Below are 19431 nucleotides of genomic sequence, written 5' to 3'. Positions count from 1 at the left end.
ACCATTTACAGTGTAGATGATTTATATCTGATATTACACCTACCACAAGCATCCTTGACTAAGATATACCCCTCATTACAAGACATATCAACTTTCTTCTTAAATTTTAATGATTTCTTTAGAACGTAGCGATCACTATTGTCATACCTGAAAACGAACAGACAGCGAAATAAAAGGTTCATATACATGCATATCTTAAGAACATAAGAACTGTACACGCGGATCCAAAAGGGGACAGGATGACTTAACCCCTAACGGAAACGAAAAAAAAACAAACTTTTAAACATTATAGGGGTATTTATTATTTTATAACAATGTAAAATACTCAAAAAGCAATTTAACTTAATTAACATACGTGAATATTATAAAAAAAATACTTTCATGTATTTTTGAGAACAGTATTGGGGCCCTAGTTATTTCCATTTCTCTAAATCGCAGGGTCTGCGCTTGGATTGGTCGTGTTTAAACGCATGGGAAACTTGACTGGGGTTTAGTTTCACACCCTTATTACGTATTCCCCCTTTTTGTAGTTCAAACTGCTTCAAATGCTGACCATTAGACGTGTACGTTTGCAGTGAGTTGATTGTGTATTGTTTAAATGTTGCTGGCTTTCATGGTCAAACATTAAGTCATAATTCATGTGAGTTCGAGTTAAAAACAAACGTGTTCTCTTTTGGCCATTTATACAGAAGGTAGTTTTGTAGAAAAATACTTGAAAAAGAAGTCTTTTTTGTTGGCAGCTTTTCTCATTTTCTTCAATGCTTTCTTCATTCGTCTTTCAGTTCTTTTCTTGGTACAAGCAGCATCACATTTGCCTATATTTTGAATCAACATTATATGCGTAAACAAGATCAGTAATTAAAAAATATTGTATTAACTACAACTATTAAGTATAAATGATACATTTTTTTTAGATTTTTAATTACAGATGCAACACATGTATTGCATAATTTATGTTTTCGTAGACCTTTTTTCTACCGCGTTTGACAGAGACGCTGTTTAAAATGTTCCCCCAAATCAATTCTTTGTAGTCAATAGCGGTACTTGGGAAACTAAAATCGAGCTACTTAAACTACAAATCAGCTTTATCTCATTATTTAAATTGGTAATTCTTGTTATACGGTATTTGAATTATTGTCAACATAAAATGTCACATTGGTCACTACTGACGCTATGACGCTGGGGGTAAACTTATCAACAGGAGGAAGTACGATATCGACGTCGGCATTTATTAAATATAAACCAATGTCAAAACAAATTCCCTTTACCTACCTTTCAGTGGCAGAGAATCAATCTCCATTTCTAACTTTACAGTAACCACAGCTTGCTTTGGTTTAGCGTATTTCCGGAATTTCTTCGGAAGTCGAGCACTACAATCTATGTCCACTGAATGTATGTTACAAGTCTGCCTACATTTATACTTCTTTTGCTCTAAAGTAAATAAAGGTAAAATTAATTTTTGGTTGTTTTCACCGCATGTACTATGAAGCATTGTATATCATACAAACAGACCATAACCCTATGGAGTCTCTATTTTTAAAACTCATGCATCATTGCAATAACTACAGAAATAAAGATGAAGCACAGGTTTTGTTCCTTATCAAAGAGAAACATAATTTCATGCCAGAGCTTGCCGAAACTACGCAGACTTCTTGTATCGCGCTAGAACTCTAACAAATAGGCTTCTGGATCAGGGTTATGTTGCTACAAGATTGAAGTCATCACTACAGAAGTTTTATGGTCGTCATCATGAACTCGTGGATCGTTATGGTGTATCCATCAGCACCATGAAAACTGATTTATTCAACGGGTCATAGTTTTCCTTTCCTCGTTTGTCTACCCCGGACTTGACTTTTTATGAGCAACGCCCCGTGCAGGTCTGGGTGTCAAAAGAATAGGCCTGCAGCAGCGCTAAGCTTGTCGTAAAAGGCGACTAAATAGTGCTCAGAAGCCTAGCCGGGGGCTAGGCGCTCTGCCCACAGAGCAACTGGGATGTGTGCCCCAGGGGTGGAATGGGGTACCCCTGGCGTGTTACATGGCTATGATACGGAAAACCTGACTGCAAACCATAGTGGTGCACCGTGTTGGGAAAGATGCCACGTTCCTCGCACGTTAAAGAACCCTGCTGTGGTATTCGATAGGAGTAGGAACCTTTGCGCTCCGCCACAGGAGGCTAAATTGCCCGACCTTACCCATCCCTCCCTTTTGCTAGTGGCAATCAAAATTTGTCGACCCTACTGTCCTTGTGTCCCATCCCGTTTTTCATTTCATCATCATTTCATGTTCATTTTATCATCCGTTTCATGTTCATCGTCTGAATATAGCTGAAATATTGCTGCTCGGACGTTAAACCCCAACAATCAATCAATCAATCATTTTATGAGCAACTCGGCGGGTGTTTCTAGAAAAGCAGAGGACGCTTACCCTACCGGTGCACCTGGTCCATGCTCCCAGTTTTTAGTGGAGTCAGAGTTGCTCATTTACTTTTGTTACTTTGTATGTATGATTTTAGTTACTTTATGTTCTTTGTTGTGTATGTCTGTTTTCCATGTCTGGTCTTTGTCCCTGGATTACATTCTTTTGATTACCGCTATAACCTTGGTTCCCTTGATTACTCTTTCATACTCACTATGTTCGTTACCAAATGTCTACTGATTAAGTGAGTCATTTTTTACTTCGAAAATATATTTAAATATGTCTGTTGTTAAGATTTTGAACTAAATTAGTGTGTTCAGAATCAGTAGGACGCCAATACTATCGGTTCCTCTGGTCCACGCTGCTGGTTCTCTGTGGATAGTCTTTTAGCTTTTTAGAAGTATTTTTTGTGCGGTTTGTAAAGCCCGTACGCTGTTGTTTTATAGGTTTGTAAACCATGTATGTTGTTGTTTTCTCGGTTGTTTTATCTACTTACAGTGTGTACAAGGATAAAATTTCGGTGAAAGAATAAGGCTTCCATTGATTGAAAGATCATTAACAAACTGGGCAAGTATGTTTAAGGAGGTAGACCTAGGGTAAGGGCCATAACTCTTGAAAATCATAGAAACGTTTGTATTCAGCACATTATATCAATCTCACGTAAGCATCTAAGTAACAGGGAATCATTTCATTCTGTTTCAAATGAAAGCTTGATAGGCTTTGGTGAAATTGAATATGATACAAACATATCACTGATTTAAAGACGCTGTCCATGCAGGCAGTTTCTATAATATGGGTGACACACTGTAAACTTTATCCTCAAAAACTATTTTTGTTCCAATGTAATGGTCATACCACATGTATGTCAAAAAGTATAAAGATATTTACAAATCGACCGTGAATGGTTCAGGAAAAAATTTTAAATTCCCTGACAGAGCAACTAAATCTAGATTCATTTCCCCTTTTCAACGAATGTCAATGTAATTCATTTCTCTTTGACTTTTGCAGTTAATCACAAACCAACAATCAACATTAAGAAAGGATGCATTTGTAAAATGGAATAGGTCTGAAAATATTGAAAACACAATTTGTCACGTGCCACCCACTGCCTGGCTCTTAAATTCTTGTTTGTTTTACAGTGCAACCTGTCTTCACCGGCTTTAAAATTATATCAGTTTAGACAGGTGTTCGGTTTACCAAGGTTAAAATACATTTACATTGATATAATGGGACTTTAAAAACTGTCTGGTTTAGACAGGTTTTCAGAATATTCAGTAATCGGTTAAAGATAGTTTCACTGTATCATCGTGTCAAACATTACAAATGTCAATCTACAAAACTTAATCGTATTTTCAGTTAGCTAACACATATGCTTATGCGCTTCAATTAAGTATACTTTTGATTGATTGATTAAATGTTGGGGTTTAACGCCCGAGCAGCAATAAGGTATACTTTTGAAGATTTGCCGTTGTATGAAACAAATCTTATATTTCTATGTAATTCCTTTTGTCTAGCCATAATTTCACAGCAGATATGCAGCAATAAATGCAAATGTTGAATTTGTAAATATAATTTTTCTCAGAATTTTATTATCCTTTCTGAGAAAGTGACACATTTTAAAGACAGTTGCGAATATCTGTATATGTTATCTGTGCAAATTTGAAATTATAATGATAATATTTTCATTAAAAAAAAACAGATTCAAACATCTAAGGAATAAATCAGCTGGTGAATGAATCGTTTGATAGACACCTTAAATCTCCTTCTCAATTATCCAGTTAACTACCTCAGGCAAATCACCAGATAATCACAATTAAATAATGATCATAAAAAGGGGAAACAAAAACTCAGCTAGAGTTTACTGTTTTATTCGCTGTAAATATTACAGTAGATGTTTAGGCAAAAGATATGACATGTTCAACAGAACAACTATGCCAACACTACTAGAAACATGCTATAGCAAAGATGAAACAATTTATCATTGACACATACCATTTAATTGCTGCGTGATATTTCTTCTAATTAATTCCCTCAAACTTCTTCTTGTCCGACATTTTTCAGATATGAATAAAAACGTCAAAACACGTTTTAATTTTGGACCTTTTACCAATTCTGCAAAAAAAAAAATAAATAAAAATAAAATAGATAATTAAAATGTATTTTTAAGTCGTGCGGCAAAGCAAATTATAAAAAAAATCTGTTGATCGTCAAAGAAAACATCAATTAAGCTGATATAGACATGCCAATTAGCAACGACGAACATCCTTTTGTTTTCATGTTTACAAGACATTTATAAATATTTTACAGCAAAAAACTAAAACTAACGATGATTTGCTGAAAATCCATCAGAATTACATAATATATCGAACAGTCTTATGACGAAAGTTTCTGGCAATAATAAAGATACGTTGTTGAAAGTTTGTCTGAAATATTTAACTTTTATGCTACTGCATGTTGAGAGGTAACTTCTTGAAACAGGTGTACTGCACATCGAAATTTGCAATACATTAATTGGCATTTTTTGTATTTAATAAGCACTGGGTAGATGCCAGTCGGTGGAAATAAGGTCCCGGGGTATTCGCCAACCCTGTAGTCAAACTTGTCTGACTTGTCTTTACTTCTTGCATACAATTGATTTTCTAAGTATTTGATATTTATGTTCCTGATCAGAGGTTACTCCTTACACGTGCACAGCATATCGAAATTTGCAAGTATGATTGGAATCCCCCCCATAATTTTAAAAGATGTGAATTCATGCTCTAAACGATGCAACGACAGGTGAAGATACATCTCTAGCTCTCAGGTTTTAGCCAGGCGTCGAATTCACCAAAAAATCGTAAAAGTAAAGTTGATCGTAATAAATGACGTCACAACCTAAAATAGTATTTTGACGTCATAATTTACGATCAATTTCACACTTACGTAAATATAGTATTTATTCAGATAAGAAATAGGTAAGTGGTCCTTATTGTTTGATGAAGAAAACGAATTATATTTTTATATCCAAATTTTAATCTGCATTGTCTAGTAAACTACCATATAATTCATCAAAATGCAAGGAAGACATTTAACGAAGCCGTCTTGGTATAAACCATTCATTTATACAACTATCATAGCGTTTTACCACTAAATATTTCGTTATCATCTTATTTCAACATGGATATTGTATATGTTTACCATTTTTGTTTCATTCTTTGCTTCTCTGCTAATGCTAAATCATTTTCTTTCGAGATTTGAATACTATATTAATAATAGATACTGTTTATTTTATAAAGATCAAACTTATCAAAAGCATGAAATAATCTAAAGATTTCAGAATTCTACCTAGATAACAATATGTTTACCATCTCTTAGACCAATGTTAATTATGCGACGATTACATCATTAACCTTTTGATGATTTGGAACTAAAATAAAATTATACCAATTACCAGACTGTGCACCACGGGCAATGAGGTTATTTCAAATATGCAGAATTAAGATTAAAAGTCATTCCTTAAATAATGCTGAACGTTATTCATTAACTTACTAGAACAAGATGGAACCTTTGTTATTGTAGTATTTCCTACTTTCCATTTATAGTCTGTTGCAGGACCACATGAAAAGGAGAATTGGCTGTCGGTGTTGGTTGCCTGGGCACCTGAGTCGCACTTGAAGTTACATACCTCTGTAGGGCCTTGTTTGGTACAGCCTAGCCGTGAGTTACTAGATGGTGTTAGTTTATCACAGACACTGTTGGCTGCAATTAAGAAGGCTTATTTTCATTTCTAGAAATTACAATACGTAATGACGTAGTTGTCAAAATCTTCAACAAGTAGTGAAAGAATGAAAAAAAACAAAAAAACAAAAAAAAACCAAAACAAAAAAAAAAACAAAAAAAAAAAAAAACACTTTTGAAAAGAATATATATTATCAGGCACTTGTAATCTATAGGCACATGAACATAGACATGAAAACATACACAGAGCCGTTCTAGGAATCTTAATTGAATATCAAAATGAAAACTGGATCAGTTATCATGATGTTGGCTCAATGACATGCTGAAGTTTTAAAATTTTATCAGTTACTTACGAATGCAATCTTTTCCGTTGGCATGAAGCTTGAACCCTTTCCCACAGCTACATGTAAAACCACCTTCTGTATTTTGACAGCTGTTCTGACATCCTCCTTTGTTTATGTAACATTCATTTATGTCTTTAGATAAAACAAAATTCAGTGTTATTCCGATAAGTTTAGTACCTGATGCTGAAAGGGAATCTTTACAAGAGCTTACTAGTCATCAGTAACTCATTAACTTGAGTAACCCGCTGTTTGTTAATAATTTAATTAGTTATCTGTATTTCGTTCCTTGATATTCCTTAACGAATGACTTGGTCTAAATGACTCGGTAAGGTAGATCATAATATTTCTAGCAGATAAATTTTCCTAGTTTTTCTCTAAGATGACCCTGAATGAACATACTTTAGAATTTTAATATATAAAACAAAGATCACCGAACTTGATTTTTGAGAAAATTGAGCTTTAAAAACAGCCAATGTTTTACTACATTTTATATGGATTATGTAGGAAATTTTCAATATTTCGCAAATTTCTAAAAATCTAGTAGATAAATTGGGGGTCACCGAACTTTTTTCTAACAATATAAAAAAACGAAAGTTCCCTTCACATTTCAATAGAACATTTTCCCGCCAATCATCTCCCCTTGAAAGAGACTTTTAAAAAAAAATGTTTTTTATCTTCATTCTAATTTTTAGGTAAAAAATTCATTTGAAATAATTTAAACAGATTAATTTTAAATCATTTAAAACACTTTCAATTAATAGAAAATATATGTCTATATGATTTTATTTTAAAACCCACCAAATAATTCAGTTAAAGCAAAACACCTGTCTTAGTTTGTCATTAGGTTGTATCACTTTTAGATTAAAGAGTAATCAAAAGAATGTATTCCAGGGACAAAGACCAGACATGGAAAACAGACATACACAACAAAGAACATAAAGTAACTAAAATCATACATACAAAGTAACAAAAGTAAATGAGCAACTCGGACTCCACTAAAAACTAGGAGCATGGACCAGGTGCACCGGTAGAGTAAGCGTCCTCTGTTTATTACATGTTTTGTATATAGTGAGTTCTAATTTGGCACCTTGCAAGAGATATAGTTCTAAGTTTTGTTATTTTAAGAGGAAGATGAACGTTTGGTTTCCAAAAATACAGGTCTTTAAGTAGAGAGGACAATATTGGTGTAAATTTATCGTATGATGGCGAAAATACATTACTTGTTCAGTTGGGTTTCCCGTGCCTTGAATCACTTATAATAAATGTTTGAAAAAAAAAACCAAATTGACACGAATACTTATATAGTTTTATTACAAATAATGTTGACAGCTAAAACATTTCGAGAAAACGACGATGCAACAGATATCCCTCTTTAGGAACACTTTACGTGAGAAACCCTTCCCCCTATAGTGGGTTTTCAAAGGTAAACACATATGCACATATGCATCTACCATTGGCATTGTCCGAATTTTATATGGGTTGGTACTTAAAACTATAAAAAAAAAATGCAGTGACACTACAATATCATTATTTTTACAAAAGGAAATAATGAATTGGTTAACTGAATAAATGATAAATACCAACCGGCGCAGTGAGTAGTGCCATACAGTTGATACCCCTCTCTACATTTACAGTGATAACCGCCAGGTGTGTTAACACAGGTATGGTCACAGGTAGTGTTCAGGTCGCACTCGTTTATATCTAGAATTAAACATAGAAGTAATCATCATTTATAGCATGCAAAGGTAAAATAAATTGTAAATTATTATATATATGGCATTGAAATATCTACAATTTACCACAGCAATATAAAATACGAATTAAAAACTATTTACATTTAGCAGCAATAGAATTATGGTTCTTGTTATTAAAAAAAACCACTTTTTCTTGATATATAATAATGAAAACATGATTTTTAAGGTTTGTTTTTTTTCCTTTTGCATCAAGATATGCGATATAACCAACTTTTGGGCAGTTTACGCTCCATGAACGGAGCAGTAAATGAACAAGAATAAATTGCCCCAAAAGGCGTTTTGGCAAGCATTCTTTAGTCAAATCCTTATCATATAAACTCAAATCCAGATTAAGATTTGCTGTTTAATGAATATGTTTTAGTTTGGTATTATTCAAATCGAGCACTGCGAATAAATCGATGATAATGACTCCACAGTAACAAACTAGTTTACACAAAATAAGTTGCTCCACCCAATCAGAAGACTTATAACAAATCACATTAAATCATATTGTATAAAATAGAGTTCAGGACCATACCTACACATCTGAGTTGATTGATTTCTACTTTAAAGCCTTTTGGACAGACACATTCATAACTTCCTACGCTATTGACACATTCGTGGCTACATCCACCGTTGTTTGTTTCACACTCATCAATATCTACAAAAATTGAAGCAAATTGTACCAAATCAAGTCCCATAGCGTACGACAAAACGCAAGAAAAGATGATTTTGAAAAAAAACTCTTTAAATGGAATAAACAGTTCAATTTTTTCTGAAAAAATATATATATTTTTTAGAAAAAAGATCCAAACAAATCGTGTTAAATAAAATAATGCAAGGAACGAAAGAATGAAATGGAAAACAAGTTTCGAAGAAAATGCATGAAGCAGCTCGATTTCCATCTGAACTTAATGATAGGAAAACTGAACTGAAATGCACTATTTTGTATAATGAATAATTGATTATAATTTTATATTCGTATCCTAAAGTTGAATCAATTAATTTGCACACACAGTCTTTTAATAGAGATGTTACCAGGTTTTCCCTAAAACCAAAAGTGACAAAAACCAATTTACAAAAAGACTTACCAAGACATGTGCGTCCATCCTGATGAAGTTTATATCCTTTCGGACACGAACATTTCGGACCATCTCTGGTATCAGAGCATTTTCTATCACAACCACCATTATTGACATCACATGTTGCTGAAGTTAAACATAAGAGTAGCTTAGTTAAGAATCCGTAGGCTTTTTATATATGCAGTTACCAATCATATAAATTGCAAATTTTTATATGTTGTACACGTATCTCAAGGAGTGACCTCTCATCAGCGGCATACGAATTCTAGAAAGGAAGATCTAAAACCAAAATTGAAAAGCATGCATGAAGTATTCAAAACCAAACATATCGAAATAGGCAGGCAGTTCCATCATCGAGAGGTTATGCCATGTGCAATACGAGGAATGAGGAATTTGTATAACTACAAATTATAATAAAATGATGATTAAAATCTGATATAATTCTGAATAAGAAAAGTCTGGCTACTGGGATAGTGAATACCCTCATGAAGCTTTGGTCCTTTGCAGTAGCATCGACCAGTGGTTATCAAATATAAAATTTTAACAGTTTATATAGCAAATTTCGAAATGCTGCACATGTGTTTCCATTAGTAGCAAATCATCAGTGATGTTTTAAAGTTGCATTGAAAGTACTTATTTGTTTTTCAAAAATATTCCTGAACTTGATTCTGGATCACTGATATCAGACTTTATAGCTGACTTTCTCCAAAAGAAGGAACCTCGTTTAGCCAGAACTTTTGATATTAGTTTCCTATGTATGTGTATTTGTATTTAAACAATTCTAGATTTGGGGACCTAATACATCAAAACGACACCTAAGAATTTGAGATAAAGGATACAACAGAGACTATTAAGTCAGCCTCATGTCTTGACCCAGTCTTAGAGCTCCATGGAAAGGGACAACTCATGAACATTCTATACGACAAACGAGATGACTTCTCACTCACTCCGTATCAGCAAAGAAAGATTACTCTATCGACGTTGGTAAATGCTCCCAGATTTTACACAGCCAAATGTGCCACATATGATAATCATACGGTGCTCGATTCATATGATAATCGTATGGTAATCATATGACAATCATATGATATTGAAGATATGATAGTAATATCATTCTCATATGGTAATTTTGGCTTAAAAACATATGACAATCATATGTTCGTGAAAACCATGATTATCATATGATAATCATGCGATAATCATATGTATACCGAAACAAATGATTATCATATGGTGCTCGATTTATTTGATAATCATATCATGCAAACCATGATTCTCATGTGTGGCACATTTGCCTGTGTAGTGGAGTCAGGATTGCACATTTGCTTTCGTTTCTTCGTTTCTTTGTATGCGTTATTTTGGTTACTAGTATTTCATATTCTTTGTTGTGTCTATTTTCCCTGTCTAGTGGTTATCCTTGGAATATATTCTTTTGATAATCATTTATATTCTGGTTTCCATAATATCTCATAAATACTCACCAACACAAGTCTTTTTATCACTCAACAAGAGATATTTATGAGCACAATAACACTGTGTTCCATCTCGTGAATTAGTACAGTTGTGTTGGCAACCGCCATTTCCAGCTTCACACGTTTCTATAATACAATTACAACACATTTATTGGTTTTTCTTATTTCATAGTGACAACAACGGTATAAAACGATGTCCATTTGGAAAAACGATTAAAAATACAAACAAAATAATACTAAAGAAGACAGAAATAGCACAAGACATACAGAAAGAAATAAGTTACAATGAAAAAATAGGGAAGAAAGGAATAAAAATCTTAAAAATAAAAACTTGGAGCATGGAAAGTGAAATAATTTTGTCTTCATGGAAGATAAAGAGTCGTTGCGTCGTAAAGGTAATTCGATAGAATATAATGACATCACAATGCCAGTTTCTTTTATGACGAAAACTACGACTACCTTTACACTTAAGACGTTTGTGAAATCGATCACTGATCGCCAGTTAACGTTCCCATATATTTCGATTGTATATAAAAAAAATCTAAGATTACATGTACTTACAGGTAGATCGCTTTTCATTGGAATGTAACGATCTCATGTACTTACGGATACGTCGTTTTTCATTGGAATGTAAAGTTCACGTGTACTTACGGAGATATCGTTATCCATCGGAATGTAACAATATCGTTTACTTACGGATACATCGTTTTTCATTGGAATGTAACAATATCGTGTACTTCACGGATACATCGTTTTTCATTGGAATGTAACGACCATGTTTACTTACGGATACATCGTTTTCCATCGGAATGTAATCTATAACCGTGTCTACACCCACATACACCGTTGGTTAGGCAATAATGTTCACAACCAAGTCGGTCCTGACACCATCTTCCATCTGAGCAAAAAAACAAATATAATTTTAGTTAAGGAGGTAGACATAGGGTAAGGGAAACAACTCATACAAGTCATTGGAACGTTTGCATTCAGCATTTCACATCAATATCATGTAAGCATCAAAGTAACATTGACTGATTTCATTCTGTTTCATATGAAAGCTTGATAGGCTTTGGTGAATTTGCCACATTCAACGCCAATTTATCAAACAACGAGTTCAAGTCTGGAATTGCTGCATTTAGAAATATACATATCTGACTATGATAGAACTAGAACTGCGCGCCATTATCAAACCATACTAGTATTAGGAAAGGAGCCATGCAAAACATTTTACTAAAACTACTTACTAGTGTAAGTGAGAGTAAAGTTCCTTAATTCATAAAAATATCACCAGAGATTGAAATTTTATTCTGATTCAGTGTTTTCACACAAACTTTTTCACAGAAATGTAAAAGAAAAACGTACAAAAGCCAGATGAGAAAAAGAAATAAACAAAAATCATAGGAATATAAATAATTTAACGTACACAAAACTAAGACGGAACGGAACTACGAGTATACTATAAGCCCCATTTTGATGCACATTCAAATACAAACGGTAAGGCATAAGGCAGCCAAAGAGAAGGATTCACACCTATAACCGCGTCAAAAAGATAAGAAATAAGTTCAGAAGGTATTAAATTAAGACTTTCATCTGAAGACATAAAATATAAAGAGCTTGTTATGTCTCTTGAGATTTAAAAAAAAAGATGTTTCCTCCTGCAGGCCAGAGAACTGTATTGAACACAACAGTTGATATGACGTCAAATATCAACGAAAAGTTAAAACATAAGTTAGTCCTAATCATTAGATGCCTTCCGACTCCTGCTTAACAAACAGCATCGAATGATTTATTCATGAAATACATGTTAAAGGATAGTTTGTTGACGGACACACAGCAGGATTGTTGACATTAGATTCGGATTAAACAAGCTAGGTAGACTTGCTGACTCGGTACAACATAAATATATCGTTAAGTAAGAAACGAAAACATGAAGCAGGAATCTTGTTTTTAAAGACAACTTCGTTAAGACAGCAGGAATCTTTTATTTTTAAAGAAAACTTCGTTACGACAACAGGAATCTTTTGTTTTTTCAAGGGCAACAACGCTAAACACGAATTTCGAGTGAGACAGACGATTAATCTTTTGAGCAACTTTAGAATATTCAAACAGTTTTGACTGTCTTTTTTCAACAAGATTTGAAAGCCAACACATTTCTTTTTTTAGAGAAATAATAGATATAAGATGGCTAGGAAAGTTAGATGTTTAAATTGTGGGGTGTTTATGTTATTCAAATAATACCAAAGGTAAATTTACACGTGAAAAGGAAAGTTTGAAGAAGGAATAAGAAGCCACCTCTTGGAGGTTTGTTACCATAGCAACAACATGACAAACACATGTTTTTTTTCATATTTTTCGATGTTTAGGACGAAAATGAAATAAATTATAAGTATAAAAACATTTGTTTTTGTCTATCAGTGTAGCACCTTTTGCATGATTCTTAGATGGACAGGTACTTAATTGAAACAAAATTCAATGGCACCAAAGCAATACAATGCCTGTTGTTTCATGTACGTTTTACTAAGAAACATTTTCCTACACATTCGCTTGTTTCGACCACGAACTGTTCTCCATTGACTTTATTTCGGAAATTACTATCTGACATTTATCATTTGTACGAATGTGTCTTACATTGACAGGACTTGGAATCTGTGGCAGATAAAGAATACCCTGCATTGCATTTACACTCATAACTTCCTATACTGTTTACACACTGATGCTGACAGCCTCCCTTATTGGTGAAACATTCATTCTCATCTGAAATTATAATTCAATCTTGTATCAATTGAGAAATGATTCACGGAACCTCTATTTTAACACTGTTATACCACGGGCTGGCCATTTATGTCGCATTGTTTTAAACAACGACATAAAATGGAGTTTCCGTGATTTATTTCGATTCTAATAGGATTAGTTTCTTCATATTTTTAAACAGACATAGACAATGTGTTGCATGAAATGTTAGTCATATGTTTATCACTTTTTTTTACTACAGCTGTGGTCTACTGAGCTTTGAAATATGTCATATTAGAATAAATATTTATTCTTCGGTAAATGTCTTATTTTTACATCATTAGAGTTATAAATAATAGCTCGAAATAATACATATAAATATGAAATTGTAAACCCAGTGGCAAACTTTGTTGGCAAATGGTGTTGATTCCGTGCAAAATTTTGGCAAATATGAACAAACTATAGCTTAATACCTCCCTTTTTTCTTGACCCCTTCATGACTACTCCCCCGTTTTTAAATCTCTGGATGCGCCCTAAAGAAAAACCTTTTATCGCCTGATTTGTATATCTATATTAGTTGAAATATCATGATAGCAATAAATGAATGATAGTAAAGTGCAAATCCAACGTTCACCGACATTTCGTCCAACTGTAAACGGCTAGACATGCAATTCAATGAAACAAGTGTCATTCTTTTGAAAACAAACATCTGTGTCTAGTAAGTGAACGTCAATCTGACTACATTTTGATTAATTAAAAGTAAGCATCGAGCCTAAACTAACATGTATTGTATCAATCTTGAAATTACGTCCAGACTAACTTAAACAACTGCCAATTTCTAAAATAAATCATGGGTTCAGACTTCTGAAATATATTTTTTTTCTTTAAAAAATTACTGCCTAAATAACGACGTCCTTTTAAAATAAAACAGTTCAGGATTCAAGTTTTATCCGTCTTTACAAATGAACACCAAACTTATATTCAAGACTTATTCTGCCGAAATATAAAACAAGTAATGACCGAAACCAAAATATTTATGGTCATCTTTATCTAGGCCAAACCTACTAAATAGTCGTGTTCACCGTTATCTAGGCCAAACCATCTAAACAGTTGTTTTCACCTTTATCTAGTCAATACCCACCTTAACAGTTTTGTTCATCTTTATCAAAGCAATACTTACCTTGACAGTTCTGTCCAACTTTTATCTAGGCCAAACCTTTTAAAAAGTCGTGTACAACTTCATCTAAGCAATGTCTATCTAAACAGTTATATCTACCTTTATCTTGATAATATTGTAAACGAATTAATTTTCGCGGATTCTATCAAGTGAACATATTCGCGGGTATCAATTTCCCGATTTCAAAAAAATGAAGCGTTTATAGTGTTAAAAATCAATTTTGCCGGTACATTTTTCCCTGCTTTTCTGTCCACCATGAAAATAGCGAAAATTAATTGTTTTACAGTATCTCTTTTATCTAGGCCATACCTACTTAAACAGTTATGTTCACCTTTATCTAGGCCATACTCACCTAAACAGTTAAGCCCACCATTATCTAGGCTATACCCACGTAAGATGATATGTCAATCTTTATTTAGGCTAAACTCTACATAAAGAGTTGTCCACCTTTATCTAGGCCATACCCACCTGAACAGTTGTGTCCATCTTTATCCAGGCCAAACCTTCTTAACAGTTATGTCCATCTTTGTTCAGGCCAAAACCCACCTAAGCAGGTGTGTCCTACTTTATCGGATCATATCCACCTAAACAGTTATGTCAATCTTTATCTAGGCCAAACCCTACCTAAACAGTTGTCCATCTTTTTCTAGGTCATATCCACCTAAACAGTTGTGTTCACCTTTTTCTAGGCAAAAACCCACCTAAACTGTTGTGTCAATATTTATCTAGACCATGCCCACTCCAAAGGTTGTGTCCATGTACATTTAGACCGTACCCACCTAAACAGTTGTGTTCATCTTTATCTAAGCCAAACCTACCTAAACAGTTATGTCCATCTTTGTCTAGGACAAAACCAGGTTTGCAGCTACATGTATAGTTCCCTGGTGTGTTGTGACAGAAATGAACACACCCGCCGTTATCATAATTACACTCGTTTCTATCTGTTTTGAATATATAAGATAAGTTTTAAATATTTTATTTATAACTAAAATCGGTATATTTAATTGAACAAAGTTTCACTTGCAGCTTTATATCCTAACAGTTGGTACCAGTAAAATATCTAAGTGTCCATATATGTAAGATAAATATAATTTGTAACTACGAAAATATAGATCCTAGACAGATACTTTCATAACAACATACCCTTTCGTGTTAACTGCGGGGTTGTCGATGAGCATGCGTGACATATACTTCCGCAGTTAGGGCTTGTGGCAATTTTCTGCATAGAGAGTATTTTCACTATTTCAAAGCTTTACACCTCTGCCATACTCAGTGTAAAATCTCACTCTTTTATGCAAATTAGTACAGTAAACTGGAAACAGATCCGCGGATTTGTAATGCGTAGTGCCCATGCCATGTGAATTGTTTTGGTATCATATCAGCAAGCGGAGTGATACATTGAAAATCATGAAGCGGTTATAGTTCCGAGGATGAGATTGTCCTTGGCTTAGAACAAAAGAATATTTTTTCTCGCGGAAATGTATATTTAGCATGCACATCGACTATCCAGCAGTTAACACAAAAAGGGTCTATTGAAAGAAAACATCACAAGAATGTATTAATTGTCTTTGAAAAGAACTTACACTAGTAGATGAGAAAGAGTTCTTTGAAATTAAAATAATAAGCTTCGACAAGGGCAGCATGATACGACCACAGCCAGCTGAACTATATTTACTTGAGGCAAGTGTGGACACAATACTAGTTTTTGGCACGCTAGTCACGTAGTGACTAACTGTTTCGTTATGGACACAGCCAACTCATTTGGACACAATACTGCACATAAAATGTCTGCTTCAGGGTGCGTTCAAGGATCACTTTGTACCCCGTTAAATGATAGGGTTAATTTGGTAAGCATGCTTCTTAAAGCTCTTGCATTGAGACTTGTTCCCCTTTGGCTCCTTAGAACTCAAAACCGTAAGAGATATCTGAATGCAGGCAGGGGTTTTCATGAGGAATCTGATTTTTTTTCAAAATCGCACTAATATAAAAAAGACGAATTTTTTAGGGCGTGCCCTCGTTTGGCCCTTATATTTCGAAAACTGTGAAAGATATTTGAAATCTGATTGAAGGATTTTCTTGAGGAATCTAATAAAAAATTCAAAATCAGACCAGAAATTTTCATGCTATCGTCAAGAAATCATAAACAAAATGCTTTTTTCTGCACCCTTTGTGGACTCTAATTCTTACGTGACTCAAGTCACCACTCCAAAAACTCAACCCTAGTCTTCTGTTTGTGGTATAGCACCTAATACAATCTCAAAAAGACTCATTCACTAATAGTGAAGTTATTGTCTGAACATCAGGAAATTACATGTGTCTGACCCCTTTATGGGACATAATTTCTGAAAAGTTCAAGTCTTTCCTCAAAAATCAATCCCAGTCTCGCTATTGTGGTATAGAATATTATGGAACCACACCATAGAGGGTCCTAATTGCTTTTATTGCAGTTAAATACTGGTAGTTGAAATTCGATGAAATTTTTGTTTTGGACCCTTTTTGGCACCTAATTCAAAAACGACTGAGGCCATAACCCCCAAAATCAATACCAGGCTTTCTTGTATGATTTGAAACCTTATTATAAAATTTTATAAAGATCAATACATTAATAATCAAGTTCTTGCACGAAAAGCAAATGTCTACGGACGACCAATACGACAGCGCAATACCAATATACAGTCGCAATTATTTGCGGTTGTTTAAGAATGGAATCCACTTCAAAATGGTCTATAAAATAATAAAGTTACTACAGTAACTGAGAGAAATTTTAAATATGAAAATCAGATCTACAAGTACAAGGAGTTAAATATAGTCTACTATAAAGATCCTTGACAAATAAAACAATCTTGATAATGGAAATCAACCTTTGCGGAACCATTGATGTGCACGTCATTTAATTTACGGAGTTCAAAATGCATTGACTGCTTATGTGTATTTTTTTTATACTTTCATAAATATCGAATTGATTCTATCTGAGTCGGGACTGAAGTTTATATTAAAAGATCAATATAATATTCTCTATTACGTAGATTGAAAGTTCACACTTAGTTCGGATTGAGTGCATCCCTTTAGAGTAAAAAAATGTTTATACTGAAAGCATGACTAAAAGAAGCTGTCCACCGGGCAAAATTAGAACTATATGATACATTCGAAGTAAGGTCACATATTTTTACGTTTTAAGCCAGGTAACTAGAATAATTGCATTTGTGAAGTGGAATGACGTCATCTTGTCACATGCCGGCTAAATCAGAGTTACCTCCCTTTAAAAGTAAATACGCATTTTAACAACACATTAACTTGTTATTCTTTTAGCCTTAAATAACTCGTATAAATCTTAGGTGGATATCTACTTCATCGAAAACTATCGATATATTGCCATATATTTAAAAGTAAACAATAAGAGGACTAGCTCGTGAGAGATAAGCTATTTTATTATATAGATAGCAGTGATTTACCGAATCTTCCTAGCGTAAAAATTCGGTAATTTCACTCTCGCACTTTCTCCCGCCACAACACGAATATCAATCTGCCGTTCACAAAATATAAAATTCATATTAAAAATAGCTATGAATAATGGAAGAAATAAAGCAATAAATAGGATAATCAATGGTTATCGTGAATAACCAAAATATGATCACTCGTGCCAAGAACGCATGAAGATTTAACACATGCACGGCACACTCGTTAAATCTAGGCGTTCTCCGGCACTCGTGATCTTGTTTTTTTTTTGGTTAATCACGCTTTCCAATTAATTATCCTATTATTCTCCACCTGAAGTGTCAACACAATTTTCTTTTTCCACTTGTACATTTATGCTGAAATCATGTCAGTTTCTTATTAACTTAGCTCACGGTGTAAATTGTATGGTATGAGGCGTTACACTACCAAGTTTAATATCGTTTCATAGCAATATGTGGTGTTTGTGTAGCAGTGGTAGATCTTGAGGGGATGGTTCCGGGGTTGGTACTACCATTAGTTTGTATGAGTTTTGTGCTTAGGCACCGACCATTTTTATACTGAGGGGGGGGGGGGGATTTTCAATGTTGCTAAATATTTTTTTTCTGCTCTTCTTATAATTATTTTTTTTTCAATACCAATTGAATTACAGTTTTTTTTCAGGAATAAAGGAGGACATATGAAAGTAAAGACACAGATAATCAGATATTGTATTCTTGTTAAGACCAAATAAAATTACTATAATAGGTTTACATCCTAAAAAAAGGGACAATTTTTTTTTTAAATGGGACGGGAATTTCAAAATCGGGATTTTTTCACTTCGGTTTCTTGTATTTAGGCACTATAATACACAAATCTTTCAATTTTTGGTGACCAAAATAATGTTTCTTCTCTGATACTGATGTGACTATGGATTTAGGACATGTCTACACACCAAAAAGATAAAATTAGGCCAGCAAATATATGGTAAGGAGTAAAAAATAAAAAATAAAATCCTCCCAACCACTCCATGTTTTTGGTGAGGGTTGGATGAAATTTACCGCAACAGGATATGGCTTTGTCTGTAGCCAAAAATCGATGAGGAGTTGCTTCTTTTGTCTAAACCATACAAGCACGAGAATGTCTGGGATTCGTGCAGGCCGGGATTAGCTTCCCCTGCGATAGCACGAGAAAGTCTGAGACTTGTGCAGGGAAGCAGCCTACGTCACAATCAATTATGCATAGCCAATCTAGAGTCTATAGCCCTTAAGCACCCCAAATTATATTAATTAGGCAAGAAGCAATTTATGAGAACATTCATGATTGTAA

At 33.9% G+C, this 19431-nt stretch overlaps 1 protein-coding gene across 3 annotated transcripts in view; it reads right to left on the bottom strand.

Annotated features, from left to right (window-relative positions):
- Nucleotides 1–19431, bottom strand: part of LOC148610422 (signal peptide, CUB and EGF-like domain-containing protein 3) — a 60883-nt gene that overhangs the window by 9397 nt on the left and 32055 nt on the right. For all 3 annotated transcript variants that reach the window (XM_088543247.1, XM_088543248.1, XM_088543249.1), the window contains 13 exons: nucleotides 15489–15611; nucleotides 13392–13517; nucleotides 11551–11661; nucleotides 10773–10889; nucleotides 9301–9417; nucleotides 8748–8870; nucleotides 8061–8177; nucleotides 6486–6608; nucleotides 5944–6153; nucleotides 4408–4527; nucleotides 1273–1431; nucleotides 713–815; nucleotides 44–147 (listed from right to left, as the gene is read on the bottom strand). In XM_088543247.1, the coding sequence (XP_088399373.1) occupies nucleotides 44–147; nucleotides 713–815; nucleotides 1273–1431; nucleotides 4408–4527; nucleotides 5944–6153; nucleotides 6486–6608; nucleotides 8061–8177; nucleotides 8748–8870; nucleotides 9301–9417; nucleotides 10773–10889; nucleotides 11551–11661; nucleotides 13392–13517; nucleotides 15489–15611 (1653 nt within the window). The remainder of the gene's footprint in view (nucleotides 1–43; nucleotides 148–712; nucleotides 816–1272; nucleotides 1432–4407; nucleotides 4528–5943; nucleotides 6154–6485; nucleotides 6609–8060; nucleotides 8178–8747; nucleotides 8871–9300; nucleotides 9418–10772; nucleotides 10890–11550; nucleotides 11662–13391; nucleotides 13518–15488; nucleotides 15612–19431) is intronic.

This window comes from Perna viridis, chromosome 8 (genome assembly GCF_037379345.1).
Source record: "Perna viridis isolate PV_CMFRI_1.1 ecotype Kerala chromosome 8, ASM3737934v1, whole genome shotgun sequence".
Lineage (NCBI taxonomy): Eukaryota > Metazoa > Mollusca > Bivalvia > Mytilida > Mytilidae > Perna > Perna viridis.
The sequence above is the reverse complement of the archived record's forward strand: the minus strand, read 5'-3'. Positions and strand labels throughout refer to the sequence as shown.